This window comes from Orcinus orca, chromosome X, assembly GCF_937001465.1.
Source record: "Orcinus orca chromosome X, mOrcOrc1.1, whole genome shotgun sequence".
Classification (NCBI taxonomy): domain Eukaryota; kingdom Metazoa; phylum Chordata; class Mammalia; order Artiodactyla; family Delphinidae; genus Orcinus; species Orcinus orca.
Window position 1 is genome coordinate 131,392,095 of NC_064580.1, and position 27,795 is coordinate 131,419,889.

At 58.0% G+C, this 27,795-nt stretch overlaps 2 protein-coding genes across 8 annotated transcripts in view; one reads left to right on the plus strand and one right to left on the minus strand.

Moving 5' to 3' along the window:
- G6PD (glucose-6-phosphate dehydrogenase) overlaps nt 1–5,693 on the minus strand; it is a 61,737-nt gene extending 56,044 nt beyond the window's left edge. For 2 of the 4 annotated variants that reach the window (XM_049705163.1, XM_004286658.4), the window contains exons 1-2: nt 5,126–5,348; nt 4,435–4,562 (exon numbers count right to left, since the gene is read on the minus strand). In XM_049705163.1, the coding sequence (XP_049561120.1) occupies nt 4,435–4,562; nt 5,126–5,207 (210 nt within the window). In that variant the 5' untranslated portion in view covers nt 5,208–5,348. Of the gene's footprint in view, nt 1–4,434; nt 4,563–5,125; nt 5,349–5,411 lie in introns of those variants that run through there. The other 2 variants (XM_049705162.1, XM_012539461.3) reach the window with 2 other exon arrangements.
- On the plus strand, nt 1,085–23,733 carry IKBKG (inhibitor of nuclear factor kappa B kinase regulatory subunit gamma). 4 transcript variants are annotated; one of them, XM_033418092.2, is made up of 10 exons: nt 1,085–1,196; nt 9,574–9,775; nt 13,141–13,352; nt 17,890–18,008; nt 20,302–20,454; nt 20,963–21,038; nt 22,036–22,179; nt 22,463–22,605; nt 22,774–22,835; nt 23,104–23,733. In XM_033418092.2, the coding sequence occupies exons 2-10, from the start codon at nt 9,589–9,591 to the stop codon at nt 23,244–23,246; spliced, it is 1,239 nt and encodes a 412-aa protein (XP_033273983.1). In that variant the 5' UTR covers nt 1,085–1,196; nt 9,574–9,588; the 3' UTR covers nt 23,247–23,733. The 4 variants fall into 4 exon arrangements, with proteins under 4 accessions (XP_033273983.1, XP_012394913.1, XP_012394914.1 ...); XM_012539459.3 differs by lacking the exon at nt 1,085–1,196 and adding an exon at nt 5,799–6,136; XM_012539460.3 differs by lacking the exon at nt 1,085–1,196 and adding an exon at nt 5,799–6,136 and having other exon boundaries at nt 17,893–18,008.
- The last annotated feature ends 4,062 nt before the right edge of the window (nt 23,734–27,795 follow it).

A 27,795-nucleotide genomic window follows, 5' to 3' on the forward strand; every position in this document is an offset into this window, starting at 1 on the left:
ACAGAAGACTCACTAAAATGTCACTGAAAAGTCCCTTCTCTCCACTCCAGTTCAGTCGCCGTGGCCACGGCAACATGCGTTAATTTGGTGACCTGACAAAGGAATTCTCCACTCAGGTGGAAGAGGCTTCCAGCGAGGGCATGGCTGGGGGGGTGGGGTGGGGGGCAGAGGAAGCCTGCGGGGCACAGCAGGCCACCCTTTCATGAGCCCGCCCTGTAATCAGGGAGGGCCGCTGGGCGGAGGCGCTGGACTCACCCTGGGCAGGAAAACCACCTCCAGAGATAAGGACCCAAATCTTCGCGGCAAAATGACCTTAGGAGCCACGTAACCACTGGACGGGTTCTATGAACCACTGCAGAACGGAAGCCGCGTGACCAGAAGCGAAGCAATTCCAACCTGATTAAAATCCCTGCCCCCTAGACAGGCAGTTAGGAAGGCACTTGGGGGCCTCCTGGGTGGTGGTGGAGGTCGGGGCGGACCACTTATGAGACTCAAACGTTCGCGTTCCTCCTGTCCTTGGCTTCAGCCTCCAACTCCCGGGCTGAGCCGACCTCTGCATGCAGACAAGCCCAGGTGTCTGTTCCACCCCAGGTCACCACCTCCAGGCTCCACTGGGACCCCGACTGCCCGAAGTGGGCGGTTCCCAAGCCAGCGTTCCCCATGCTGCTGCCCCTGCCCATGTCTTGCCAACTGCTCAGAACTGATCCCCCACGTGCCTGCCATCTTCCATGGGAGACAGCAGTGCATCAAGGTCCGGCTCCGACCCCCAGCCGGGGCCTCGAGCTGCCCCCGAGCCCAGTAGCCCCCAGCTGCGGCCCCCTCCTCCCAGGGCCCATCGGCGCCTGCTTCCTGCTTCTCCATCACTGGGACCGGGCCGGTGGGAGACTCCACTCTGGTCCCCGGGGCTCGGTGGGCCCCGTCTCCTCCCGGGCTTGTCGGGGACTGGCCGGGAGAAACGACCAGCACCACGGCCCACAGCCACCTCCCGCCTTCCTGGCCAAGTGGAATGTTTGCTTCCGATCAAATTCCAGCAGGCTGCCCGCCGGGCCCGTCCTGCCTGACTCACGGCGCCCCACACCCCACTGCTCTCGCTGGTCCCTTTGGGATTAACTAGCGATAGAACCTGCTCGCCTTGTTCAGCTCAGCCCTGCAACCAGTGGCCTGTTGGGCTCCGACTCACCCGACGGAAAGACGAGGTAGGACCCAGGACAGTGGGGGGCAGGGGCCCGGGGAGGCCCACCCTCCCCACCAGCCTGGGCTGGGCTCCTCTGCCAGGACCGCTGTGGGAAGAGAGCATGCTGCACATGGTGGGGGCGACGATGGGGCTCCCGAGGACCACAGCAGGGAGGGACGTGCCTGGGGACACATGGTGATGTAGCAGGAGAAGCAGTACCTGATTCAAATTTCCAGCTGTCAGCAAAGGGCCGTGGGCCGCCACCTGCCTGTCACCGCCCAGGTCTGACTTCAGTCTCCAGTTTTATAAACCCTTGGTCTTGGTCTCAGAGGCTTTTAGGGTGGAGGGGCGCGGCAGAGAATGCAGAGGCCGGCTGCCAGCTGGAGACCAGGAAGGGGTGGGCTATCCCTGTCCCACTAGGGCCACCCGGGTCAAGGATCGCCCAGGTCCTGGGGTGGAGCGCAGCTCTGCTGGGGCCCAGCTGGATCCCAGCCACTGGGGTGAGACCCTGGGGCTGCTGAGGCAGGCTGGGCTGCAAAACCAACAAAAGGGCCTCACTCCTACTCCCTGGGGCTCATGAATCATCAGGCCTTTGGGGGAGTGCCAGAGTCATCATGACACAGCAAGAATCTTATCGCCCTAAGAGGGGAGGCAGCCCAGAAACACCCTGAGGAGAGGGAGGGCTGAGGCTGCCAGATCATGCCGTGCACAGGCCCATCACTGGGATGGGACCCGAGCACCGATCGAGCCCACGGCCCTCGTGGTCCAGGTGGGGAAACCGAGGCCCAGAGAGGCGAGGGACGTGCTGAGGACCATGCAGTGAGCCAATCTTGCCCGAGGGGGCTCCCAGTCCTGTTCTCTTTCTCTCGCCCCGATTGCTCTCTCCATCCACTGTGGGGGGAAAGCGGCTCCGGCCTGGGAGAGGACACATGCGATCTGCCAGCCCCCAGGTTCCTCTCCCAATGCTGGTCTATGAGGAGAAACTGAGCTCTTTCATTCCAGAGCTCTCTGGACTGGGACAGTAAGTACCTCCACTCCCTTCCCAGCCGAGGGTGGGAGTCCTGAGAAGGGAGATAGTGGTCTCAGAGCAGGGAGAAGAGAGTGGCTGAAAGCCCATCGGTAAGACCACAAGCCAGCCTCAGGACACGCCCAGGAAGGAAGCTGGGCATGCGGGCGACGGTTGGGTAAGTGGCCCAGGGAGGAGAGGGGGCAGAGGACGGCCCCGCAGCCCAGCCTGCTCCAGGGGCTCTGCGTCCGCTCGTCCTTCTGAGAGGAAGGCTCTGTTCCATGGCCCTGGGAACATGAAGGCCTGGCAGTGTCTGCTGTCACATGCACTCACCTTGGGTTCCGGCCCCCAGCACAGTTCCCACGAGGAGGGGGGGGGAGGGGGGAGTGGGGAGTGGGGAGGGGGGAGGGAGGAGGGAGGAAGCCTCCCAGCTGGGCTAGGTGGGAGCTCTTCTAGGTGCTGCCCTTGCAGGGACACCCCCCCGCACCCGGAACAGGAGGAGGGAGAAATACACAAGGGCTCTTCCTCAAGGACCCTCCTCCTCCCCCACTCCACCCCGCTGGAGCGGCACTTCCCACTTCTGCTCTAGAAGCCCCTGGTTATTGCTCCCACAGCAGAGGAGAGCAAAGGGGAACCCTACTGTTGGCAAAGAAACACAGTTGCCCAAGCCCAAGCCCATCCCACGTGAAGGCAGTGGAGTCACAGAGTCAGCTCAGCAGAGCCCCAGGGCCCTCCACACTTGTTCCAAAAGACCTCAGTTATTAAATGGAGACAATGAGGTTCAGAGAAGGAAAGACACCTGCCCCAGGCCACAGAGCAAACTTGGATGCTCTCAATGAGGTATCTAAGTGTTGAGGGCCTGGGGTCATATGCCATTTACTGAGGCCTGGGACCCTCTGTTGGAGCATCCTGTGACAGGCCGGTATGGGGACAGGGCGGGGGGGGGACGGGGGGAAGGAGGAAAAATAATCCTGAGTTACTTTCTCCCCCAACCTATTTCTTAGACAAGGTCCCAGGTGTTAAGGTTTCTGGCTCCTCTAAGGGGATGAGGCCGGGGCCAGGGTGGGGGCCAGGTCTGCTCCGTGTGCTCCTCCTGGGCACCCCCCAGTCCTGGGTGACAGGGGGTCAGGGGACAGTGTTTGGGGTGACCTTCCTTCCCTCCCACTGGCAGAGCCCTGCATTCTGGCTCGCTTTTCCAAGTTCTGAAGAGAATCACAAAACTGGCAGGAGGCAGGCTCTGCAAAGCACGGTGGCGTGTTACGACACATGAACGAAGAACTGAGTTCCTCCAGAGCTGAGGGGACAGTGGTGTGGAAGTCACAGAGAGACAATGTCTGCTCCGTCAAGAGCTGACTAGTTTGGGTAGAACTCTCGCTTGAGGTTTATATAATAAGTTACCAGCAAAGATGCTCATATCATGGGTAGCAGATTCTTGGTCAAGTCCACGGTGAAAAGTGAAAAGAGAAAAAAGACCACTTTCACTTTGAGATGAAACCTTGACAGCTCCCCAGCCCCTGCTCATGTCTTACCACTGGGTAGATCTTGTTTCCACACGGCACGTGGGGAGAGTGCTTCCGTCAGGGGTCATGGCTCTCTGAGGACCCACCCTCCCTCTCCTGTTCCCCCACCCTCATCACGTATGGTCAGCGTGCTTTACTTCTGACTTTGCTTCTACTCTTTGGCCTTTCTGATCAGAGAAAACTGGCAGTTCCACTGGCTAGACAATGGGGCTGGTCTCAGTTCCTCAGCAGGCCTTGGAAGCTGGGGCAAAGAGATGGTATTTCAAGAAAGGTTGAGTGTTTTTCCTCAGGGAACTTGACAGTAGAGAGATAAGGCAGAGACCCAGCCTCGAATCCTACCTCTGGATCTAACTGTGTGACATCTGTCAAGTCAGAAACAGGTTTGGAAAACATACTCCCAGAATGAATCGCTTCCCCTGTTTGCATATCAGTTTTCCCTGTGGAGGAGGAAGTCCAACCAGACAGTCTCTAAGGACCTCCCAGCTCCAGGACATAGGTCTACAGTCAATGGCTGCACACGGACTTCAGAAATGCCTCGCGGTGTGTGTATACTGGGTGGTGGCAGGAGGAGTGGCACATGAGCAAGGGCAACAGCGAGAGCCCAACCGAGCAGAGCCCGAGGGACCCGACGACAATCAGTTGGGAAAGTCCAGGTACCTAAAGGGAAGGGAACTGAAGCAACGTCACGCTCTAAGTCTGCTGATTCTACGATGTGGGGCCTGGGGGAGACTCACCGATGCACCCATGATGATAAAGATATGCGTATCAGCCTGATGGAAGGCATCGCCCTGGTACAGCTCTTCCCGCAGGATCCCGCACACCTGGGTCCGGCTCAGAGCCACCTGCCCTGCCATGATGCTCTCTGGTGGAAGAAAAACTGGTTAACAAGGCAGGAGAACAGAAGAGCATTGAGAAGCTGGCCCCTTTCTGGAGGGGTCCTTTGGGCTCTCACCCAGCTGGTGCCTGATTATTGAAACCACTCACTGTGAATGGCTGGGGAGCAGGACGTTTGGGAGGTTAGAAACTGCTGGCCCTGGGCTCTGGCCATACTCTCTGGGCAACCTTCTTTCATGGTGTATGTTACCAAATTACCCAAAGCATTAATGAATTCCTTCTAGGGCCTCCGCTCTGGGGGACTGAATAAAACCCTGCTGTAGCATTGTACGACCTGCTTAAGACTATCTCACCCGGGGTTCAGGCGGAAACTCCACAATGAGCTGGAGCATGCTAGATTGTGCAGCTGATGGAGTGTAGCTCCAGCCCTCCTGCCACGCTGCGAGACACCGGCAAGCCCCGTGTCCAGTGTGGCGGGGGGGCGGGGATGTAGGGGACTGTAAGATCGGCTAAGACACTCTCGATTTTGCCCCGTTCCCAAGTATGGGAAATCAAAGTGCCTCGCAGCGCCGCGACCGCCCACTCAGTTACCTGTGCTTCGACGCTGCCACCCGTCGCGCTCGCAGCCCCGGAGTTCCCGGCAGTTTCCGGGGGCTACTCCCCGCCGGCCCATTTAACCGGCGGGGGCGGGCACCTGGTCTGAGCTGACCAGCCTCAGGCGAGACGCGCGGGTGGGGCCTCTGCAGGCCCCTCCCTCGAGGGGCGGGGAGGGCCAAGGGGCGGGCAGGTGCGCGCGCATTCCAGGCCGCCCCCCCCCCCCCCCCCCAGCAGACCCTGTGCGAGGGCCCAGCCCTGGCCCACCCTGCCCTTTGAGCACCTGCGCTGGCCGCCGGGCTACGAGCTGCTTCCTTTACCCGCCGCCGTTGTACTGTGTCCCCGATGCTTCGAGAGTCCGCGTGCTGCTCTCTGCTGCTCGCCCGCGTGCCCATCCCCGGCCCGACCCCGCCCCTATAGTCCGGCTTTCTCGCGTGCCCTGGGAGGTCCCGCGCCCTCGCGAAGGGCTCCACTTCCGCCGGCCGCGTGGTCACGCCCCTCGACCTTGTTTGTGGGCGGGGCCTTCAGCAGCCCCGTCCCCTCGCTGGACCGGTCGCCGGATCAGGTCAAACTGGCCCTATTAGATGATAGCCTCGTCGTGGCTCCTCCCCTAACGGGGGCGGGGCGGCCAAGCGCCCCGAGGCTGGATGCAGCCGACGGAGAGACAAGGGGGAATGCGGGTCGCGACGCATATTACTGGGGAACGTCCTGAGGGCCAGCCGAAGCTGCCGGGCTCGGGTTTCGGTCTGAGGCAGCCTCCCTCACACCTCTCCCCGGCCGGCCGGGGTCGGGGCCTGAGTGTTTTACTTCCGGATCCCACAGTTACGACACCGGAAGCCGGAAGTGGGAATTTGGCAGCGGGAGAAGGGAAGGGCTACCGCGGAACCCAGGCTTTCTCGGAGCATCGGGGCCCGAGGAGCGCTCGGGGCCCGCCACTCCCGCCTTTCTCACGTCGGACCGACTCTGCTGACAGGTGTGGTCCTCTTTTCCGAAGACAGGGTACCATCGGTGGGTGTTCCGCTGCCTCCGAGACCCCCCCCCCCCGGACGACCAGGCTTCCCCCTCCTGTTGGGCCCCAGCCAGGTTCTGCCGCCAGCTTCTAGACCAGGGGCCGAGCCCAGCCGATTTAGGACTCAGGTTACTTTAGCGGCGAGCGGGACTGTTCCTGCCTCTTCTTCCTCCACCACGGCGGAGTCTGACCACACCCCTAGTTTGTGAATGACTCTTCTAGTTCGGAGACATTTTCTGTTCATCAAACTTGACTGCATTTGAGGTTAAGTTCTTTAAAAAGGCCTCAAATATAACTTGGCAGCTAAGTATCTTAACTCATGTGCCTCATTTTGCTGCTTTTGCAAAAGGTGACTGTCTCCCGGACCTCATATCCTTTCTGTGACTTGATGAATGGGCCATCCTGGCATGTTCGAGGAACTCATTAAGGCGGCCACTATATCTGGAGTAGAGTGAGCGAGGGGAGAGTACTTAGAGTGGAAGCCATGGGGGACCAGATAGTGCACGGCCTTGTAGGCGGGTTGTAGGGTCTTTGAGTTTTACGCGATGGGCAATGAGACACCATGGTAGGGATCCGAGTAGAAGAGGAATGTGATCAGAGTCACCTTTTAGGCTGATTGTTCAGCTGATTGTTCGCTGATTGGCGCGGTGGGGAGAACAGACTGCAGGGGGCAAGGGTAGGAGCAGGGTGACCTGTTAGGAGGTTATTGTAGTAATCCAGGTGAGAGACGATGCTGCTCTGATCATTTTATTATGTAAAATTTCAAAGATGTTCAAAAGTAGAAAGAATAGACTGGTAAATCCAATGTATCCACTTCCCAGCTTCAACAGTTACCAACTCGTGGCTACTTTTGTTTAATTTATACTCCTCACAGTATTCTATTATTTTCAAAAATAGCTTTATTGACATATAATTCACATACCTTACAATTCACCCATTTAAAGTGTACAGTTTGCTGGTATATTCACAGACTTGCACAACCATCACCATTAATTCCAGAACATTTTCATCACGCCAAAAAGAAATCCCATAAACTTTAGCCATCACCCCCATCACCCCATCTACCCCAGCTCTAAGCATCCACTAGTCTCTATGTATTTGCCTGTTCTGGACATTTCACATGAATGGAATCATATAATATGTGGTCTTTTGTGACTTGTTTCTTTCTCTTAGCATAATGTTGTAGCGTGGGAACGTACTAGATTTTGTTTATTCATCAGCTGATGGACATTTCGGTCATTTCCACTCTTTGGCTGTTAGGAGTAATGCTGCTGTGAACATCCCTGTGTGGACACAGGTTTTCATTTCTTTCAGGTAGATACCTAGGAGTTCCCCCATTATTTTGAACCAAATTCCAGACAGTGTAATTTCGTCCACAAATATTTCAGTGTGCATCTCTAAGAAATGACTTTGAAAGAAACATAACCACAATACCACTATCACACCTAAAATAGTTACCATTATTTGCTTAGCATCATCAAATAAATTCTAAGATACATTTTGACAGGATTTCCTGATGGATCTGACGTGAGCTGTGAGCGGCAGAGAGGACTCAAGAAGGACTCCTAGGTTTTGTCCCGCTAACTGGAGGATGGATTTGCCACCAACTGCTAATAAGGAAGGCCGTGGGTGAGCTGGCTTCTGGGAACTGTCAGGAGTGCAGTTTTAGAGACGTTAGTTTTTTGTTTTTTTTTTTTGCGGTACGCGGGCCTCTTACTGTTGTGGCCTCTCCCGTTGCGGAGCACAGGCTCCGGACGCGCAGGCTCAGCGGCCATGGCTCACGGGCCCAGCCGCGCCGCGGCATGTGGGATCCTCCCGGACCAGGGCACGAACCTGCGTCCCCTGCATCGGCAGGCGGACTCCCAACCACTGCGCCACCAGGGAAGCCCGAGACATTAGTTTTGAGAGGATGACTAGATACCCAAGTGGAGATGTGGAGTTTGATGTGTTAGTTTGGAGTTCAGGAAGGAGTTCTGATTTGGGGTATCATCAGCATTAAGATGAGGGTTACAGCTTTGAGTCTGGATGGAATTAGTATTGGAGTGACTGGAGTTAGAGAAAAGATCCCAGAACAGAGCCCTGGGCACCGCCATGTGAAGGGCTGGGCTGACGAGGATGGTCCAGTGAAAGAGCCAGAGCAGGGGCAGCCCGTGAGGCAGAAGGAGAACCAGGAGAGTGGGCTGTTCTGGAATCAGGGACCAGCGATCCGTCAGATACTGCTGGTGGGTCAGGAGGGTGTTCAGGTAAATATCAGTAATAGTGAAACGTCCAGGCTCACTTGGTGTTCGAGTCTCTGGCTGAAGCTCAGGCCCTACTCCTGGAAACTTCTGTTGGGATTGGCCTCCTCCTCCATGTAGTCAGTCTTCTTGGTCAGGACTTAAAAGGGCTCCAGGCTGCTGCTGTCCAGCATAGCCTCCCTCTCTATACTCTAGTTCACAAGAGAACGCACACAGCTCAGCCTGTGTCTGCCACTCTCTCTTCGGCTGTGAGCCCAGCTCCCACTTTCAGATGCTTCAGTACACATCAGATGCTAGATGTCCACCTCGGCCCCTCAGGTCCAGGGAACACTCATCAGGCTCTGAGTGAAGCCCTTCTTACTTGGTGTATGGACTTCCTAGGGCTGCTGTGGGAGATTTCCACAAGCCAGGGGGCTGAAAACAACAGAAATTTATCCTCTCCCAGCTCTGGAGACCAGAAGCCTGAGATCAAGGTGTTGGCAGGGCCGTGCTTCCTTTGGAGGTTCCAGGGGAGGGTTCTTCCTGCCTCTTCCAGCTTCTGGGGGCTCCAGGTGCCGCTTGGCTTGTGGCCGCATCCCTCCCATCTCTGCCTCCATCTTCATGTGGCTTCTGCTCTGCGTCTGTATCTCTGCTCTTCTGTGTCTTATAAGGACCCTGCCATTGGATTTAGGGCCACTCTCATCCAGGATGATCTCATCTCCAGATCCTTAACTTTATTACATCTGCAAAGACCCTTTTGCCAAGTCAGGTCACAGTCACAGGTTCTGGGGGTCAGGGCGTGGACATACCTTATTGGGGGCCATCATTCCACTCAGTACACTAGGTGAGGGGCCAGCACCCTCTACTCGTGCTTGGAGGTGTAGGTGTCGGGGTAGGATTCCCGGCACACTGGCACCTCCCTCCAAAAATAATCTCCGTGATTTCTCCTCTCTGGTGAAGTTCCTCAGGTTACAGCCTGGAGATAGTGCTAGGCACAGTTTACAACCAGTGCTGAACCGTGGCCTTTCCGAGCGCCACATAAATGCCTGTGCCTCCCTTTGGAATGGGAGTATGTGCCACCTCTTAGCAGCCTTTTCCGCTTGGCACAGTGCTCGTCATTCTGCTTAAAGTGTGGCGCCCGAACTCCTCCCCGGCCTGCAGGGTGGGAGAATTCTGCATAGGCCTCCTCACGTGATGCCTCTGCTGGCTCTCTGTTTCAGACCCTGACGTGTTGGATGAGCAGGCCCCCTTGGAAGAGTCCACTGTGTGAGATGGTGCAGCCTAGCGGCGGCCCGGCAGGGGACCAGGACGTGCTGGGTGAAGAGTCTTCTCTGGGGAAGCCAGCCATGCTCCACCTGCCTTCAGAGCAGGCTGCTCCTGAGACCTTCCAGCGCTGTCTGGAGGAGAATCAAGAGCTCCGAGGTGAGGGAGACAGCGGGTGTGTGGAGTAAAATGTCCGGGGACCCGGCACTGCTGGGGGAAGGATTATCGCACTCACCTGCCCCTCTGCCTTGACTGGGACTGGGGTGGGCCAGTTAGAGACTGAAGCTCAGCCACGCTTCCTCTTTGTTTCAGGTGGGATTCCCTGGAAGTGGACTTTGAGATACAGAGTGGCATGCAGGACGTTTATTTAGAGTTCTCTTAGGAGTAACACTGGGGGGGGAAGGGCAGGGCAGTGAAGAAGCAGGGGGGGCGGAGGGAGAAGCTGGGCCGCAGTGCAGGCCAGCCCTACAAGGAGCTCTGGAGCGGGAAAGACCCTTCTGCGTTGTCCCACTTGGGCCAACGCGGCCAGGCCCCTGTGTCTCCGTACTGATCAGTCATTAAGCACTGGCTCTCGTGGGAAGGGGCGAGGCTATCCTGGGAAGGGGCGCGGCTATCCTGGGAAGGGGCGCGGCTATCCTGGGAAGGAGCCAGGTTATTCCGGGAGGGGCGCGGCTATCCTGGGGAGGGGGCGTGACCTGCTCCGGAAAGGGGCTGTGGTCCGCTCTGGGAATGGGCGTGACGTCCCTGAGAAGGGCCAGTGGGCTGCTTTGGAAAAGGGGCGTCCAGGCCCTGTGGGCGGGGCATGAGCCCGGGCGGGCCGCTCCTCGAAGTTACCGGAGCTGAGGGCTGTCCTCCAGCAGCACCCACCCCCCAGGTGGTCGGGTTCGAGTACCTTCCTGGCCGCCCCCTCCCCATCGCCATCACAGCCCCCGCTCACTCACTGTCCATGTGCTCACCTGCATCGGGGGCAGCTTCTCCAGGCCCCAGGGGCCGTCTCATCGCGCCCCTCACCTGGTGTGGCTGCCCTGGGGTGTGGCCCACTCCTGCCTGCTTCCCGTGAGACAGCCCTCCCCCCTGGTGGTCGTGCCCCGGGGGCTCCTCGTCTGGCGCGCCACTCCTTGGGTACGGTAGCCCCAGGTGCCCAGGCGGCGCCCCTGCTTCTCACTCAGTGAGACTCTTGTGTTTTGTGCTGTGAGGACCTTCTACACTGCCGAGCCCAGAGCTGCAGGTGGAGATGGGCGGCACAGACTCCCCGGGTGGGTCACGGGGAGTGATGGGGCACATGGCCACTTTTGCTTCATCCTGGTTCCTGTTGGCAACTCAGGGCTTAGAAAGGTCGCAGCCTTTGTGTACACCATATCCCAGAGGACAGGGCCTTGGTTATTTTCACTCAGCCGTCCACTGTCCAAGCTGGTGGGCAGGTTGGCATGTGACATAAGCAGTGGAGGCCACAGTCATGGGACCACTCCCCGACCCCTCTGCTGGACAGTGCATCCTCTGGTGTGATGGGATGTCACGCGGGGCCCTGTGCTGATGAGTCACGTGCCCTGTAGGCCTCGGAGACTGGTGCTGGCTGAGGCCCTGCAGGCAGGGACCAAACTTGTGCCCAGAATATGTGTCTCTTTTTCTGTGAAGATGAGTCGCCTTCTCTTGCAGGATGGAAAGGTCAGCCGGCCACTTAGGGGCTGCTTGGTCTTTTGGAGCGCTGGCCTGCTTTGGAGACAGCCCTGATTCACGCACAGAGGGCTGGGACCTACCTGCTTGAGGACAGGGTCCTCCCCCTCAGCGCTCAGACATCTAGAGGTTGTTCTGGGCACTGTGGCGTGTTGAGCAGCGTCCCTGGCCTCTACCCACGAGGTGCCAATAGCACCCCTTCAGTTAAGACAACCATCAGTATCCCCAGATGTCATCAGATGTCCTACTGTGTTGGGGCCACATAGAGCTGGCAGCCGGGCTGAGGGGCGGGGAGACAGCTCACCCTCCATAGCTATGTGCGTAGTCTCTGCTCATCCCCAGGACAGCGCTCTGGCAAAGGGGACTCGGGCTGGCCAGACAGGCACCATGGACCCCCAGCTGCCCCCCAGGGAGCTCGGGCTCTGCACGTTTCTGCTTATACGGCTGCAGTGTATCAGGCCCTGGTCCAAACCCCTGGGGCCCGAGGTGTCTGCCCCTGTGATGCTTGTGATTGTGTCCATGGAGGAGGGGGCAGGAGGGAGGACGTAGGATTTGTTTGGAGTATTTGTGGGTAAGCTTCATGGTAGAAGTCGTTTCTACCTGGTGTAGGAGTCCATTGATGTGGCGAGTCCAGTGAGAAGCATGAGTGGGCGCCAGTGTCTGGGGCCAGAGGGGAAGTGACTGCCAGTGGGTATGAGGTTTCTTTTGGAAGATGGAAATGTTCTGGAGCTAGATAGAGGTGATGGGTGCACAGCTTGGTGAATATACTATAGCCACTGAATGACCGTATACTTTAAAATAGTTCAAGTGGTGAATTTGGTGTTCTGTGAATTGTACCTCAGTTAAAAACAGAAGTTGCGTGTGAGCTGAGCTGAGCCTTGGTGGAGGCTGGTGAGGAACCTGAGGCAGGGGACAGTGGGGCGCACAAGGTGGCTTTGGAGCCAGGCTCAGGAGCCACTGTGGTTCCGGCGAAAGAATGTTCCATCAGTAGGCACCAGTTAGCTCGTTGGGGGTTTTGACCAGAGGGGGGCCTGAAGCTACTGCCTGCCCCCTCTTGTCCAGCTCTGTGGTGGCTAGAACCTTTGCATGCCACGGATCAGTTCTGTCACTCCCAACGGATTTCTGCTGCCTGGGGTGTCCCCAGGTGTGTGGCTGTCCTTTCCTTAGGCCCTGCTGACTGCCCGGGGAAAGGAGGATGGACTGGTTCTTGAGGTTGTCTTGAAAACCAGGCACTTGGGCTGCTTTTTTGTTCACCTTTCCTCATCCTGTGAGATGGGTGTGCTTGTCCCCATTGAACATGGACATGAGGATGGTGAGGCTCAGAGAGGTGGCTAAGTGGCCTGCTCCAAGGCTTCTCACCACCCGCCCCGGTCTGTGGCCAGCAGTGCCACGGGCAAGTTTGTTCTGGTGGCTGTGCCCCCGAGTCTGATCCCGAAGGCAGTGACCCAGGGCCCCAGGGCGGCCCACCTCTGACCCACGCAGAGGGCAGATGAGTTCCAGAGTCACTTGCAAAGAAAGTGGCATTTGACACGTGCTTTTTTCTTTTTTTTTGGCTGCCATGTGCGGCCGGTGGGATCTCAGTTCCCCAACCAGGGATTGAACCCACTCCCTGACAGCGAAAGCCTGGAATCCTAACCACTAGACCACCAGGGAACTCCCGGACACATGCTTTCAAGTGAAGCTGACGTGGTTAATATCTTGGAGACACTGGGGGCACGTCATTTGCGTAGTTGACTTCGAAAGCGCTTGGCGAAGTGAAGGGAGTGTTTGGAAGCTGTCAGGGTGGGAGAGGCCGCGGGGTGGTGGAGGCCGCGGCCACCAGGCTCACCTGCCCCCTGCCACCTCTGCAGATGCCATCCGCCAGAGCAACCAGATGCTGCGGGAACGCTGTGAGGAGCTGCAGCGTTTCCAGGGCAGCCAGAGGGAGGAGAAGGCCTTCCTCATGCAGAAGTTCCAGGAGGCCCGGGACCTGGTGGAGAGGCTGAGCCTGGAGAAGCGGGAGCTGCACCGGCAGAGGGAGCAGGCCCTGCAGGAGGTGGAGCGCCTCAAGACATGCCAGCAGGTAGCGGGCCACTGCTGCCCACCCCGGACCCGCAGGGACTGTGCTCGGGGTCGTGGGGGGGGCTCCTGGAGTTGGGAAAAGCCATTGTCCTCGTGGTCATGGCGTTAGGCTTAGTCACCCAGGAGGGATGCAGGTTGAAATCAGCAAAGATAAAAGGAACAGAGGGCGGGTCCAGGAGAGGCTGGGCCACGTGTGATGGCACGCACGGGTACCACCGCCAGGGAAGCTCCCGTGAATGGTGCGGTCTGGGGACTTGAGTGGGGGTTGGTCCTGGAGGCCTGGGGCACCCACGTGACTGACCTGAGTTCCCGGGTCTCTGCGCCCCGCAGGTCAAGGTGATACATGTGGCCTGGGGCCCCGCCCCAAATCACCCTGGTGGTGTAGACTGCCTGGTGGGGGCCCTTGGGGAGGTGTGTTAGGTTCCTGGAGCTGCTGTAACAAAGTACCACAAACTGGATAGTTTTAAGCCACAGAAACGTATTGTCTCCTAGTTCTGGAGGCTGGAAGTCCAAGATCAAGATGAGGGCAGGATCTGGCCAAGGCCTCTCTCCCAGCCTCGGGTGCTGGCTGGCAGGACTTGGCATCCCTTGGCTTGCAAACACGCTGTCATGGGGCCTTCTCCCCGCATGTCTGGGCATCTCTCCTCCTCTTATGAAGACACTGGTGGCAAAGAGCAGCTCAGCCGGCCATTAGGTAAAGGGGTAAAAACAGGTTTTGTTTGGTAACTACCAACAGCAGGGGAAGGTGCTGCGCACCCTTCTGATGGGCACAGAATTGCTGGCGATTTGAAGGGAGAGTGAGGTGGGGGCAGCGAGCAGGGGCTCAAGTGAAAACCCACGCGGGGTGGGTCAGTGTCAGTGCGGTGAGGTCAGCAGCGTCCACCCCGGGAGTCAGTTCTGGAAGTTAGGATTCCATCCCACGCAGACACACGCAGACCGAGGCCCTATCCTTCCTGAGGATTTCGTTTCAGAGGAATGGCTCTCAGGTCCCCAAGAAAGACTCCTGGGTTGTCTCAAAGGGACAGAGGAAGGATTCACATGTTGGGAGCCCTCTTAGGAAAGGCTCTGAGGATGGTGGGGGTCTAGGTCAGGTGTTGGCTGGAGCAAACAGTACATTCTTTTGCCAGCCCTCTTTTCTCAGACAGGAACTCAAAAGGGGGCTGGGCCGGCCCAGGGTCGTGACCTTAGGCTGCAAGAAGCCACTCTAGAGTTTGCTCGAGTGTCCGAGTCTTTTGTAGTTCTCAGCAGTCACTGGATCAGGGGCCCACCCTCCTCCAATACGATCTCATCTTAAGTTGGTCACATCTGGAGAGACCCTGTCTCTAAATCAGGTCCCATTTACAGGTACTGGGGGTTAGGCCGTGGCCATGTCACTTTGGGGCCATCGGTAAAGCCACTACAATCCTGAACTGGTGTACTCGGCGCAGAAGTGAGAAGGAGAAGGCTGCTGTTCTCAGGATGCCTTCAGAGCATCCGCCTGCCCCGTGCTCACGTGATGGGATGCTGGCTTCACGGTAGCGATCAGAGCCACTGCCAAAGCCCTATTTCTAGCTGTCAAGCCTGACAGTAGCGGGTATTGGAGGGGCCATGGCTTCATGTTGCTGGTGGCAGCATCAGTTGGTGCCACTGCTTTTTTTTTTTTTTTCGGTACGCAGGCCTCTCACTGTTGCGGCCTCTCCCGTTGCGGAGCACAGGCTCTGGACGCGCAGGCTCAGCGGCCACGGCTCACGGGCCCAGCCGCTCCGCGGCATGTGGGACCCTCCCGGACTGGGGCATGAACCCGTGTCCTCTGCACCGGCAGGCGGACTCTCAACCACTGCGCCACCAGGGAAGCCCCAGTGCCACTGCTTTGAAAAACTATTTGGCATTTTTCTCTTCAAGTTGAAAATTTAGGTCACCCCCAACTCATCAGTTGCACCCCTGGTATACGTAAGAGAAACTCCTGCACATGGACAACAGGTGATGGGGATAAGACGGTGACCCCAGCAAAAACCTGGGCATAGCTGAGTGCCCGTCCCTGGAGAAAGTGGTAGAGCCACAGGCTGGAGTTTTTTCCAACAGCTCTTCCAGGATAAAACTCAACATACCATGAAATTCACCCCTTGAAAGTGTAGAATTCAGTAGTTTTTAGTATAGTCACAGAGTTGTCCAACCGTCACCTCCATCTGCTTCCAAAACATTGTCATCATCCCGAGGAGAAAGCCCGTCCCCACGAGCAGTCACTGCCCAGCCCTGGGCACATGCTCACCTTCCTGTCTGTGTTTGCCTGCTCTGGGCGTCTCCTGTGAGTAGGATCCACCGTGTGGCTCTCATGTCTGGCTGCTTTCACTCAGCATCACGTTTTTTTTTTAAAAAAATAATATTTACTTATTTATTTATTTGGTTGCACCAGGTCTTAGTTGTGGCAGGTGGGCTCCTTAGTCATGGCATGCGAATTCTTTTTTAAATTTTTTTAACATCTTTATTGGAGTATAATTGCTTTACAGTGGTGTGTTAGTTTTTGCTTTATAACAAAGTGAATCAGCTATACATATACATATAACCCCATATCTCCTCCCTCTTGCGTCTCCCTCCCTCCCACCCTCCCTATTGACATGCGAATTCTTACTTGCAACATGCCTGTGGGATCTAGTTCCCTGACCAGGGATGGAACCTGGGCCGCCTGCATTGGACCTCAGAGTCCTAAGCACTGCGTCACCAGGGAAGCCCCAGCATCATGTGTTTTGAGGTCCATCCACGCTGTAGTCTGTCTGGATGATATTCCAGTGCATGGAGAGACTGCGTTTTGTTTATCCAGTCGTCATTTGATGGACATTTGGGTCGTTTCCACTCTGGCTGTTAGGAGTAATGCTGCTGTGTGGACGTGGGTTTTCACTTCTTTCAGGTAGATACCTAGGAGTTCCCCCATTATTTTGAACCAAATTCCAGACACCTCATAGTTTTGTCTGTCAATATTTCAGTGTGCATCTCTAAGAAACATAAGAACAATACCACCATCACACCTAAAGTAGTTACCGTTACCTGCTTAGTGTCATCAAATAGATTCTAAGAAACATTTTGACAGGATTTCCTGGTGGATCCGATGTGAGCTGTGAGAGGTAGAGAAGACTCCAAGGTTTTGTGCCGCTAACTGGAGGATGGACTAGATGGGGAAGGCCTCACCGGGGTGCCATCTAGTCAGGACTGGAATACATGTGGGTATCTGGGGAAAGACTGTTTTAGAGGTGGAGAAAGCATGTGCAAAGGTCCTTAGGCAGGAGCATGTCTGTGATGTTCAGGGAAGACCGAAGAGGCAAACATGGCTGGGGCAGAGTGGATAGGGGCTGAGGAGGGCAGAGTCATGGTGGGGCTAATCATGTGGGATTAGTAACCCAGTGAAGGATTTGGGCTTTGATCCTGAGTGTGACAGGACCCGTGGGAAGGTGCTGTGCTAGTGTGAGACATTATCTGGATTCCTGTCTAGTGTAGGGGTGTTATGGGTTGAATTATGTTCCCCCAAAAGAAATGCCCATATCCTAACCCCTGGGACCTCAGAATGTGACCTTATTTAGAAATGGGGTGTTTGCAGATGTAATCAAGTTCAGATGAGGTCACACTGGCTTAGGATGGGCCTAAATCCAATGACTGGTATGTTTCAAAGAAGAGAAACAGACACCCAGGGAAGATGGTCACGTGACAATGGAGGCTGCTACAGCCAAGGGCCCTCAGGAGGAACCAGGCCCGCCGACACCTTACTCTTGGACTCCCGGACTCTAGAGGCAATCCGTTTCTGTTGTCTTAAGCCCCCTGCTTTGTGGTCCTTTTGGGGAAAGCTTACTGCAGCCTCCGGGCCTCAATGTGGAGAAGCTGGGCAGGCAGTTGGGTAGCTAAGCTGGGGTGCCGGAGGGAAGTCTGTCCTGGAGGGAGGAATCTGGAAGCCCTCAGTCCGTGGAGGGTACTGAAAGCCTTGAGACGGAGCAGGTCATCATCGTGCGCATATAGCTGGAGAGGAGACGCGGCCCTGAGACTGCCCTTGAGAAGGATGGTGGGTGGGGCCGTGTGTGCGGCCGGGAGCACAGGGCTGCTGGTTCCTACCGAGGGGTTACTGCGGAGGGGCCGGGTATGCAGAAGACCGGGGCTGCATCCTTGGCTTGAGCAGCCCGAGGTCTCAGGGGACCGGGATCTGGACAGTTTGATGACGGAGGCACACAGACTCCTGCTGGGCTCAGCCCTCGCGGCCTGCTTGTCAGCCTCGTGAGACTCGAGGCACCTCCGTGCTCCCGTGTCCCTGGGTCTCCTGTTGCCCCATCTGCAGGGATGAGGAGGGGCTTGGAGTGGGGGCTCATGGGACTCGATCCCTTTCCACCGCTTCAGTTGCCTCGCTGGGGGGGAGAAGCTTCCAGAGGTGAGAGGTGAGATGAGTAGGGGTGCTGAGGGTGCGAGGGGAGCCCTCGGGGGACCCGTCTCAGTGCTTTCAGCTGCCCTGGGGCTTGGGGCTGCCAGGGGTGAGCAGCTGGTAGGGAAGCATCGCCGACAGGAGGTGGCTTTTTTTCATGCAGCAGATGGCCGAGGACAAGGCCTCAGTGAAAGCCCAGGTGACGTCCTTGCTGGGGGAGCTGCAGGAGAGCCAGAGCCGCTTGGAGGCCGCCACCAAGGAGCGGCAGGCTTTGGAGGGCAGGTGAGTAGGGAGGGAAAGCCAGCCTGGAGGCCGTGTCAGGGCACCCGAGAAGAATGAGGCCATTCAGGGGCTTCCAGAGAGCTCCTCTGTGACAGGATGGATGGGAGCACACGGGCGTGGGGCAGGTGTGTGGCGGGGCTGTGGACTGGGTGTCCAGGACCTGAGTCCCAGCGGCACTTCTGGCCTCTCTGACCTTTTGCTGGAGTTTGGATTATTTCCTGAGGGGGCATTTGCCGGGCAGTGGGGAAGAGCACCCCCGTGACCTGCAGGAAAGCACTCCAGTGCCCTCCCGGCTGAGGTTGATGACAGGGACAGGGCATGCGCCAGCACCCCCAAGGACAGAAGACGCGGGTCGGGGGTGGAGAACCCCACACCTTCGGCTTCCCCTCTCCCTCCCATGAGGGGCCAGCCGAGCACTCTCCCTTCTCCGGCAGTGACAGATGCCTCCCTGGAGACCCAGGGAGCCCACTCGAGACTCAGCGCCCCGGGTTTCATTGAGGGCTGGTCGCTGCCCGGCACGTGCCAAACTTCCCGATTCCCAGAGGAAAGCAGGTGCGCCCCCTAAACCACCCTGTGGCGCCAGAGTCCAGGCACAGGGACCACCCTTATCAGTAGGGAAAGTGTCTTGTTGATGCAGGGCACTCGCACCAGCCCACTGCCCGGGCACCACCCCGGGGCCAGCCTTGCAAGCCGGCCCTTACAAAGCTGGCAGCCTCAGGTCCACCAGTCGCTCTCTCCTGCAGAGGGAGGTTCCTGTAAGCGGGGTCATTGGGTCAAAGGGCACGGATGTTTCAGTGGTTCTCACACCGCCCGGCTGCTGCCGTCCAGAAAGATGGGTCCAGGCGACAGAGGTGGCCCCAGCTCTCCCAGCGCGGGAGGTGATCGGGGTGCCCTGGGCAGTGTCGGGGGCGCCTTTGTGAAGGAGGCTGGAGGAGCAGGCAGGGGTGACAGCGTGTGAGCGCGCTGCCCTCTAGAAAGAAGACGGCGAAAGGGAGGCCGCGGAAGGCTGAGCCTGCTGGCCCCTGGCTCTTCGCATTCTGCTGTTTCCCGTACACGCTTCTGTCCCTCCGGGTTTCGAAAAGGCACGTGTAATTTTTAGGGCGCTTTTGGGTCTTCCCCGCCTATCTTTTTTCTATGCACATGAAAGAAGCCAACTTTGGTCACTTAATGACCCTGCAAGGGCGTTCCTCCAGCAATTGTAGGCTCTTGGGCACCCTCCTTCCCTGTCCCCCGCCCCCGTCTCCGTGGCTGAGCATGTGCGTGCTGAGCTGGACGGCTCGGGGCAGGAAGCCTGGCGCATCTCACATCATTCAGCGTGGCCATTTAAGTGGCCTCAGACTTAATGCACATGGCTGCCCTTTGAGCCCTGGCCTGTCACATCGGGCCCCTGGCAGGCAGCACTTCCATCTGCTGATGACAGTGGCAGCCGCTAACTTTTGTTGGCTCCCAGATGGGGACCTGTGTTCAGTAGATTTGGATGGGCGCGTGCACACGGTGAGACCAGAGACCATCCCCAGTAGCCTCCCCCACCAAGAAGCAGCCACTGTCGTCGCGCAGGGAGCTGTGTGGACGTAGGGATGTGGAGCGGGGAGATGGCGGGCTGGGCCGGAGGTGGCTGAGGAGAGCTGAGCTGTCACTGCGCCATGGGACAGGGCACCGGGAATTCTCTGCTGAGGCTGCTGCTGTCTCCTGGGTGGGCAGGCGCGAGGCTCTTCGTGCAGGTGCGGACCCCAGGGCCCAGACGGGCCTGCGCCCCCTCGCCACTTCTGGAGCTGTGACTGGTCGGCAGAGAGCCTCTGAGCACTGACCCTGCCTCCCCTTCACCTCCCCCCGCCCTGCCCCATTTCTCACCTTCTCTCTCTCCGGCTTCCAGAAAGGCTCTCTTTGCTGGCTGTCTCCACCTGCTTTCCTCCCAGTCCCTCCCAGCCCAGCCACTGAGATGGCTCTGGCCAGGGCCCCCAGCGCCCACGTGTTGCAACCCAATGGGCAGTTCCCTGGGGCTCCTCTCCCCTGGGACCACCTCCTTCGCCTTCCAAAGGGCTTCTCTGGGGGCTGCCATCAGCCCGACCCTGCCCCCATTCGGCTGCCCTGCAGTTGTCCCTGTTTCCAGTGATAGTGCGTCCACTGTGATGCCTGGAGGACCCCCTTGGTCCCACCTCTCTGTGACTTGTCCCCCCCTCCTTGGTCCCACTGTGCCGTGACTTGTCCCTGCCTCTGCACAGCGTGGCGGGGATGCTGGGAGCACAGGAGGGTCCTGCTACAGGCCCTCTGTGACCGCCCATGCCCTCACCAGGGTCCGGGCCGCCAGCGAGCAGGCCCGGCAGCTGGAGAACGAGCGCGAGGCGCTGCAGCAGCAGCACAGCGTGCAGGTGGACCAGCTGCGCCTGCAGAACCAGAGCATGGACGCCGCCCTGCGCATGGAGCGCCAGGCTGCCTCGGAGGAGAAGTGAGTGGGCCGCTGCCTCCTGGGAGCCCTTCCAGGGGCCGGCCGGTGGGGAGGGCCCAATGCTGTCCCTTACCGTTGTCACACCCCAACGATCCGGCTTTCAGAGGGTGACATTGTTCGCTCTCCGGTCCACATGTCAACAGCGTCCCGTCTGGGATCCTACCTTCTCCTTGTTGGCGTGTCTTTTGAGTCTTCTTTAATCTAGAACAGTCCTCCTGCTTTTCTCTGTTTTTCTTGAACTTGACTTTTTTGACCAGTACAGGACAGCTCTGTTTTATTATAAACATTTCTTTGTGTACATTTTGAAATGCCAGATTGATGGAAAATGATATGAAATAGGTAGCAAAGCTTGCCTCAGAGCTGACGGCCTTCCAGGCACACAGGCACCCTGAAAGCCACATTCTGGTCTGTGGCCGTGACGACAAGGAAGAGGGTGGAGTTGGAAGCAGTAAGAGCTGTGGCTGGGTCAGCACAAGGTGGTTCTCCAGCCTCAGCTCCTTTTCCGTAGGAGGAAGCTGGCCCAGCTGCAGGTGGCCTATCACCAGCTCTTCCAAGAGTATGACAGCCACATCAAGAGCAGCATGGTGAGCAGTGAGTGGAGCCGAGTGGACATGGTGGCGGCATCTCCTGGGCTGCCGGCCTGGGGCTGACTCCCTCAGCTCAGGGGTACTGGAACTCAAGGCCCTACCTTAACAGACTCACACAGCTGGCTCTGGAGAGGGATCCTCCATTCGACCTAGAGCTTCGTCAGGGCTCTGGGGTGATGGCTCAGGACAGGCAGTGGGGAGGCGGGGACGCTGGGGCTGTGTTGTTTGCAGCCCATGTTGGACTAGGCGGCGCCTCCAGATGCTCCGCCTGTGGGCAGGACCACGCTTGTCTCTGCAGCTGGTCCCTCCCGCCAGGCGTCCCCAGATTTCCCTGGGAATGTTTCCATACCAGTGTTGAAGGTGGCTGATACCCCTTTTCTAGTTTGTCCTCGTCAGACTTATACTGAGTGCGGCTTCTAGTGATCACATTCTAAGAAGGATGTAGTCAAACCCGAACATACCCGGAAGAGACTTATAAGGGTAAAGCCTGAAAAGTGGGTCCCATGAGGAAGAGTTAGTTAGGAAAGCGTGTCCCTTTGATCTCCAGAGGGAAGGCTTGGTGGTGTGTGTGTGCGTCTGTGTGTGGGGCTGTGGGGGGGGGCATCCGTGAGGGACCAGCAGACCCTCGACCAGGTGGCAGAGCGGAAGGACCGACGGGCCTCGGCTTAGCGGGCACATGGTGGAGCATTAGTGCATGAGACTGGCTCACTGTGCAGCACGTGGCCTCAGGAGGGAGTGTGGCCCCCGTCCTTTGAGGGGTCAGAGGACTGTCCAGCTGGGAAGGGAATGTCGGCCTGGGGGCGGTTGTGCCAGATGACCTCGAGGTCCCCTCCAGCCTCCGCCTTTCCTGGGCCCTGCATAGCACGGGCTGGCTGGGCCCGATCTCTCGTTCCTCTCGGTTCTGCCTTCCTGGAGCGGCAGCTGGCCTGGGGGCAGCCCTGCCCCAAGGCTGAGCCAGACCAGGCCCTGTCAGCTCCCCGTCGCCCACATCTAGGGATTGCAGCTGGAAGATCTCAAGCAGCAGCTCAAGCAGGCCGAGGAGGCCCTGGTGGCTAAACAGGAGCTGATCGACAAACTGAAGGAAGAGGCTGAGCAACACAAGACTGTGATGGAGACGGTTCCGGTGCTGAAAGCCCAGGTGAGGGCTCTCCTCTGCGGCCTGCGCGCGGGTGAGCAGACCGGGCCACTGGCGCTGGGACCGGCATGCCTCTGGCAGCGCTTTGCACTGGCCTCTCGGAAGCTCTTTGAGTCCCTCGCAGTGTTCCTGGAAGCCTCGATGCCTCTGGGGTGACTGTCTTCGTGCTGTGGGCTCTGGGAGAACAGGAGTGGGCTCTGCCTTCCCCCGGCCCCCGTGGCTGCCGTGGAGTGTCCAGTGCGTGGCTGATGGAGAGTGGGCACTGCCCCTGTCTTGGCTTTGCCAGGCGGATATCTACAAGGCGGATTTCCAGGCTGAGAGGCAGGCCCGGGAGAAGCTGGCTGAGAAGAAGGAGTTCCTGCAGGCGCAGCTGGAGCAGCTGCAGAGGGAGCACAACAGGCTGAAGACCAGCTGTCAGGAGTCGGCCAGGTGGGCCTCGGAGCGCGGGACCCACGGGGAGTGGCAGCGGGTACCGGGCCTGTCAGGTTAGGGGGAGCTGGCCTCCCTCTCCCCGCCTCGCGCCTCGTCCTTCCATCAGCTTTGTACGTGCTGGAGATTGACTCATACGTGCTGATCGGACGGTTTCTTTTCTCAAAGGATCGAAGACATGAGGAAGCGGCATGTAGAGGTCTCCCAGGCCCCCTTAGCCCCTGCCCCAGGTGAGGGAGCTGCAGGGGGAGGGCTGGGGAGGGCAGGGTGCTGGGAGGAGGTGCTGAGGATCCTGGAGCCCAGCGAGAGAGCCCCTGGCCCCTCCTTCCCAGCGGTACCGCCCCTGGGGGCGGGGCTAAAGGGGAGGCGCTAGCGGTGGGGACCCAGGTCACTGGAACCAAGGTATCTTGGCACTTTCTGCCTTGGCCTTTCCCTGCAGTTTGTGCAAGGGGACACACAAGAAGCCCGCCCCCACCAGTGCCTATTCTCTTTCCCCAGCTCATCACTCCTTTCACGTGGCCCTGCCCAGCCAGAGGAGAAGCCCCCCTGAAGAGCCGCCCAACTTCTGCTGCCCCAAGTGCCAGTATCAGGCTCCTGACATGGACACCCTGCAGATACACGTCATGGAGTGCATCGAGTAGGGCTGCCTACCGACACCCAGCCCAGGACAGTGCAATCTGTTGCTTTCCTCTCCTGTCTGCCTGGTCCTGAATTAGGGGCTGGGTGACAGAGGGTGGGCCCCTTCTCTGAGCCCCGAGACCTAGCTGCAGGGCCTTACGTCCCCGTCCGCTGGTTCACCTCTTTTAGGGCACACAGAGCCCCAGATAGGTGCGATGCTCTGCTTTTTCTGTTCGTTCTGTCTGCTGACACTGAGTCCGGGGTTCGCTCTTCTTTCACCTGTGCTGGGGAAGCCAAGAGCCCAGGCCAGGGCTCCCAGACAACTGATTCCCAGGCTGAGACGGGCAGGACCCTTCGTCCCGGCCGCCTGGCACAGTGCGGTGCTGCTCTCATGGGCCGTGTGCTGTTCCATTGGCGGCTGCACCACTGTGGATCGAACTTGTCTGCTGCTAGCAGACGTTTGCGTTGTTACTGGTCTTTTTACTGTCATAAACAACACCACGCTGAAAATCCTTGTGCGTCCGTCATATGTACCTTTTGGTTGGATGCCGCAGAAGCGGCACCATTGAGCAGGGGGGTAGACAGTGCCGGCGCTCCCCTACCCTGGGCGTGCTTTCCCACTCCTCCCTCACTCCCCATCGCCCTGCCGCAGATGATGGGTGTCCAGCCCGTGGGCTTGTGCCGTCCACCAGGCGAGCCATTCTCTGTTAAGAGGGAGCTTGAGCATCTCTTGAGAGCTTGAAGGGTCCTGTTCAGTTCTTCTGGTGTAGACAGCTTGTTTGTATTTTTTGCCCATTTCTCTATTGGGCTGTTAGTCTTTTGTTCCTTGACTTACAGCAGCTCTTTGGTCATTAGTGGGATCAGCTCTTGTGTGTGATAGAAATTTCGGTTATCTTTTCCTCCTGACTTGGTACCGGTGTGTTTGGACTGGAGCTTGTCACTTTTTTTTTTTTTTTTTTTTTGCAGTACGTAGGCCTCTCACTGTTGTGGCCTCTCCCGTTGCGGAGCACAGGCTCCGGATGCGCAGGCTCCGCGGCCATGGCTCACGGGCCCAGCCGCTCCGCGGCATGTGGGATCTTCCCGGACCAGGGCACGAACCCGTGTCCCCTGCATCAGCAGGCGGACTCTCAACCGCTGCGCCGCCAGGGAAGCCCTGGAGCTTGTCATCTTTGTAGTCACGTTTATCCACTGTTCCTTCACGGCTTTGGGTTTGGAGTTGTTGCGACCACCTCTTGGTCTGGCGAGGGGCACGTCCCACACGTACGCTTGCCCTGTCCTTGCCCTGACACTGCAGTGCGCTCTTGTCCTCCCCAAGTGCGTTGCCACCCAGCGTGAGCAGTGGCGGCCGTATGTCATCACATTCCAGAAGTTTGTGATGCCGTTCCCCACACCAGCCGCAAATGCCCCGGCCTGGCCAGCAGAAGCCACTCAGCAATCTTTGGCAGATTACCAGCACCAGAGGACTCTTCCTGGTTGTTTTGCAAAATTCTGGCTATTTCCGAGGATGTCAAAGCTGTGGGCATTACCCCTGCAACTGTGGTTTGCTCCTCAGCGCCCAGCCTCTTCCTGCACCCCGTGGGCTGCCCTGGCTGGGAATGGGTTTTGTCCAGGCCGCCCTGCTATGCGGCAGTGACAGGGTGGGCTAGGATCGGGGTATAAGTCTCCTGCTGGAAGACGGCCCAGCCAGCATCCTGTTCCAAAAACAGGCCTTGGCTGGGGGCTTTCTTGGCATCTGCAGGGGTGGGAGGGGCTGGCCCACTTCCTGAAGCCCAAGTATGTAGTTGCAGATGGTCCTTCGGGAGCATGTTAAAGGCACAGAGAGGTTCTCCGCTCCTGGGTGCTGCGTTTCAGTCCACATCCTGCAATTTTTCGACGAGCACTTTGTGTTTTGGGGGGAATGTGTTAGCTTCCTGTTGCTGCTGTAACAAATGGCTGCAAGCTTGGTGGCTTAAAACAACAGGAATTCATTCTTTGCCAGTTCTGGAGGCCAGAGTCTGAGGTTCAGGTGCGGGCGGGCTTGGCTCCTGGCGCCTCTGAGGGAGCCTCAGTTCTGGGCCTGTCTCCTAGCTCCTGGTGGCTGTCCTCGGTGCTCCTTGGCTGGCAGACGCGTCTCTCCGGCATCTGCCTCCGTCTTGACGTGGGCTTCTCCACTTCTGTCTGTGTCCTCTTTCTTCTCTTCTAAGGATACTTGTCGTTGGATTTGGGGCCCACCTGTGTCATCCAGGATGGCCTCATCTGTAGACCCTTAACTTTCATCACATCCCCCAAAACGCTTTTTCCAAATAAGATCACAGCCGCAAGTTCTGGGGGTCAGGACACGTATATCTCTCTTGGCCACCATTCAGCCCAGCACAGGGGCGTCTTCTGGAGCCCACAGATTAGGACAAACGCAGTCAAAGGCAGGCGTCTCCAGGAGCTGCAGCTCTGTCGGAGGGCTTGTTCCCCAGGGTGATGGTGGTGAGGAAAGCTGGAGTTGGCGGTGGGTGGGCCCTTGCAGGCTTGGGGACTGTCGATCCTTAGGACGTCTTGTCTCCAGCTGGACACCGCTGCTGCGGCCAGTGGACGTGGCCGGGAAAAGGGGTCAGTGCCGTTGGACCACCTGCAACCTGTGCTGGCTCCTGGCTGTGTAGGGATTGGCTTCGTGCTTCTAACAGGGTGGCAGGCGCACAGGAGCCCTTCTCTGATCAGCTCCCTTTTCTGAAAGGGGGTTGAAAGAAGGGGAGACCCTGGAGTGGTGCGAGGCGGACGTTCTCCCCCCCCAGGAGTGCGCCAGCACCTCGGCGGTGACCCCCACGCAGGCCGCACGGCGGCAGCGGCGAGAGCTTGACACTCGTGCTGCCCACGCCCCGGACCGGCTGAGTCGGGGCTGGGATGGGACCAGGCGCTGGCCGAGAACCACTGCTCTTTGGAACCCTCTCTTCCTGGAGGCTGTCTTGATTACTGTAACTTTGGAGTATAGTCTGGAGTTAGGGAGCCTGATTCCTCCTGTAGGGCCGACTGGACCTGAGAGACCGAGGGTTTTAAACCAGGGCTTCCACTCTCTGGCTTCGCGAACAAGTGGCTGGATTCCTCCCGTGAGGGAAGCAGCCTGCCTGTAGGATTAGCTGTGGCCCCTTGATACTCGTGACCCTGGGTTTGGGAGGTAGAGACAGACAGACAGAAGCACATCCCTGTTGTCATTCCCACACGCACCACTCCGTTACCTGCTTAAGAGGAATCCAGATGACCATAAAATAAGCAGCATATGAAAGGTTTTCTCCCTCACGAAAGACTAAAACAACACAGACTCAGACTACACACAAAGTGACGTCAAAATAGCGACAAATGAAGACTTCCAGTGCTCTGCCGACAAGGCGCAGGGACCCCCTTCCGTGGGGGCCGGTCAGGCGGGGTGACGACTTGGGCCTGTGCAGCCAGCACTGCGGACACCTCATCACCTGGAATACACTCTGTAGCACCTTGGTGTGAAAAAGCCAATAGACACAGTTATGTATAAAGTGCGACCCCCAATAAAAGAGCAAAAGATGCCGTGCACACCCTGCTACCACTTGGATGGATGTGGTGGTAGGATTACCAGTGATTAAGCTTTCCTCATGTATGTATTTCCTAGGTGCCTATCATTTGCAGGTATGAGTTTGATACATAGAGGATGTATGTTACTGCCCTGGGGTAGGTGCAGCAGGGGGCTTTGACACCAGGTGGCTGACAGCAGATGGTGCGAGGGCCAACTCGACGCTTCCATGCTGCGTGCGCACAGTGCATGGGGCAAACGACAGAGACGTGTCGTCTCCCAGTTGTGCAGGCCGGGAGGCCAAGATCCAGGGCTGTGGGCAGGGGCAGTTCCTTCTGGGGACCGCGAGGGAGGGTCTGTTCCACGCCTCTCTCCTGGGCTTGTAGTTGCCGTCTGCTCCTGTGTCTTCACGCCGTCACTCCTCTGTGCGTGTCTGCGTCTCCAAATGTCCCCTTTTTATAAGGACACCAGTCCCATCGGATGAGGACCCACCCCCGTGAGCTCACTTTAACTCGCTCACCTCTGTAAAGACCCTGTCTCCAAATGCAGTGGCATTCTCATGTCCTGCGGGTGAGGACTCCCATGTGTCTTCTTTGGGGGCACACATTTCAACCCATAGCACGTGGGTCACTCAGCCCTGTTTTATAGGAGGCCCGAGACAGCAACGAGTCTGCTATTTTCTGTTAGAAAACACAGCTCTGCCTGCATTGCGAGTTGGATGCCTTTGGTTGCCAGCCAACCACTGACATGTTAGAAAGGGGACAGGGCTGAGCAGGTTCCCTTGGCCGCGGCAGGACATTGCCCGTCTGAACAGACAGAGCAGACACGTCCCTGTGCGCGCTTCGCTAGGAGCAAGAGCAGCAGCGGCTCCTTGGGGAGGAGATGGGCCCAGACGGCGTCTCCCTGGCCCGTCTGCTGCTTGATGGCGGCCTGGTGATTCTACCTTTCTGAGCCTCAGGCTCCTCAGCCATGAAATGGGACCATCCGAGTATTGGCTTCCATTTGAGCAGGTTGTCCTTCGCACACTGTTCGTACATGGCGGATGGAGAAGAGGAAACGAA

Coding starts and splice junctions, on each gene's coding strand:
- IKBKG (XM_033418092.2), top strand. CDS start 9,589: ATGAGCAGGCCCCCTTGGAAGAGTCCACTGTGTGAGATGGTGCAGCCT. Junction 9,776..13,140: donor GGAGAATCAAGAGCTCCGAG/GTGAGGGAGACA, acceptor CCACCTCTGCAG/ATGCCATCCGCCAGAGCAAC. Junction 22,836..23,103: donor CCCCTTAGCCCCTGCCCCAG/GTGAGGGAGCTG, acceptor CTCTTTCCCCAG/CTCATCACTCCTTTCACGTG.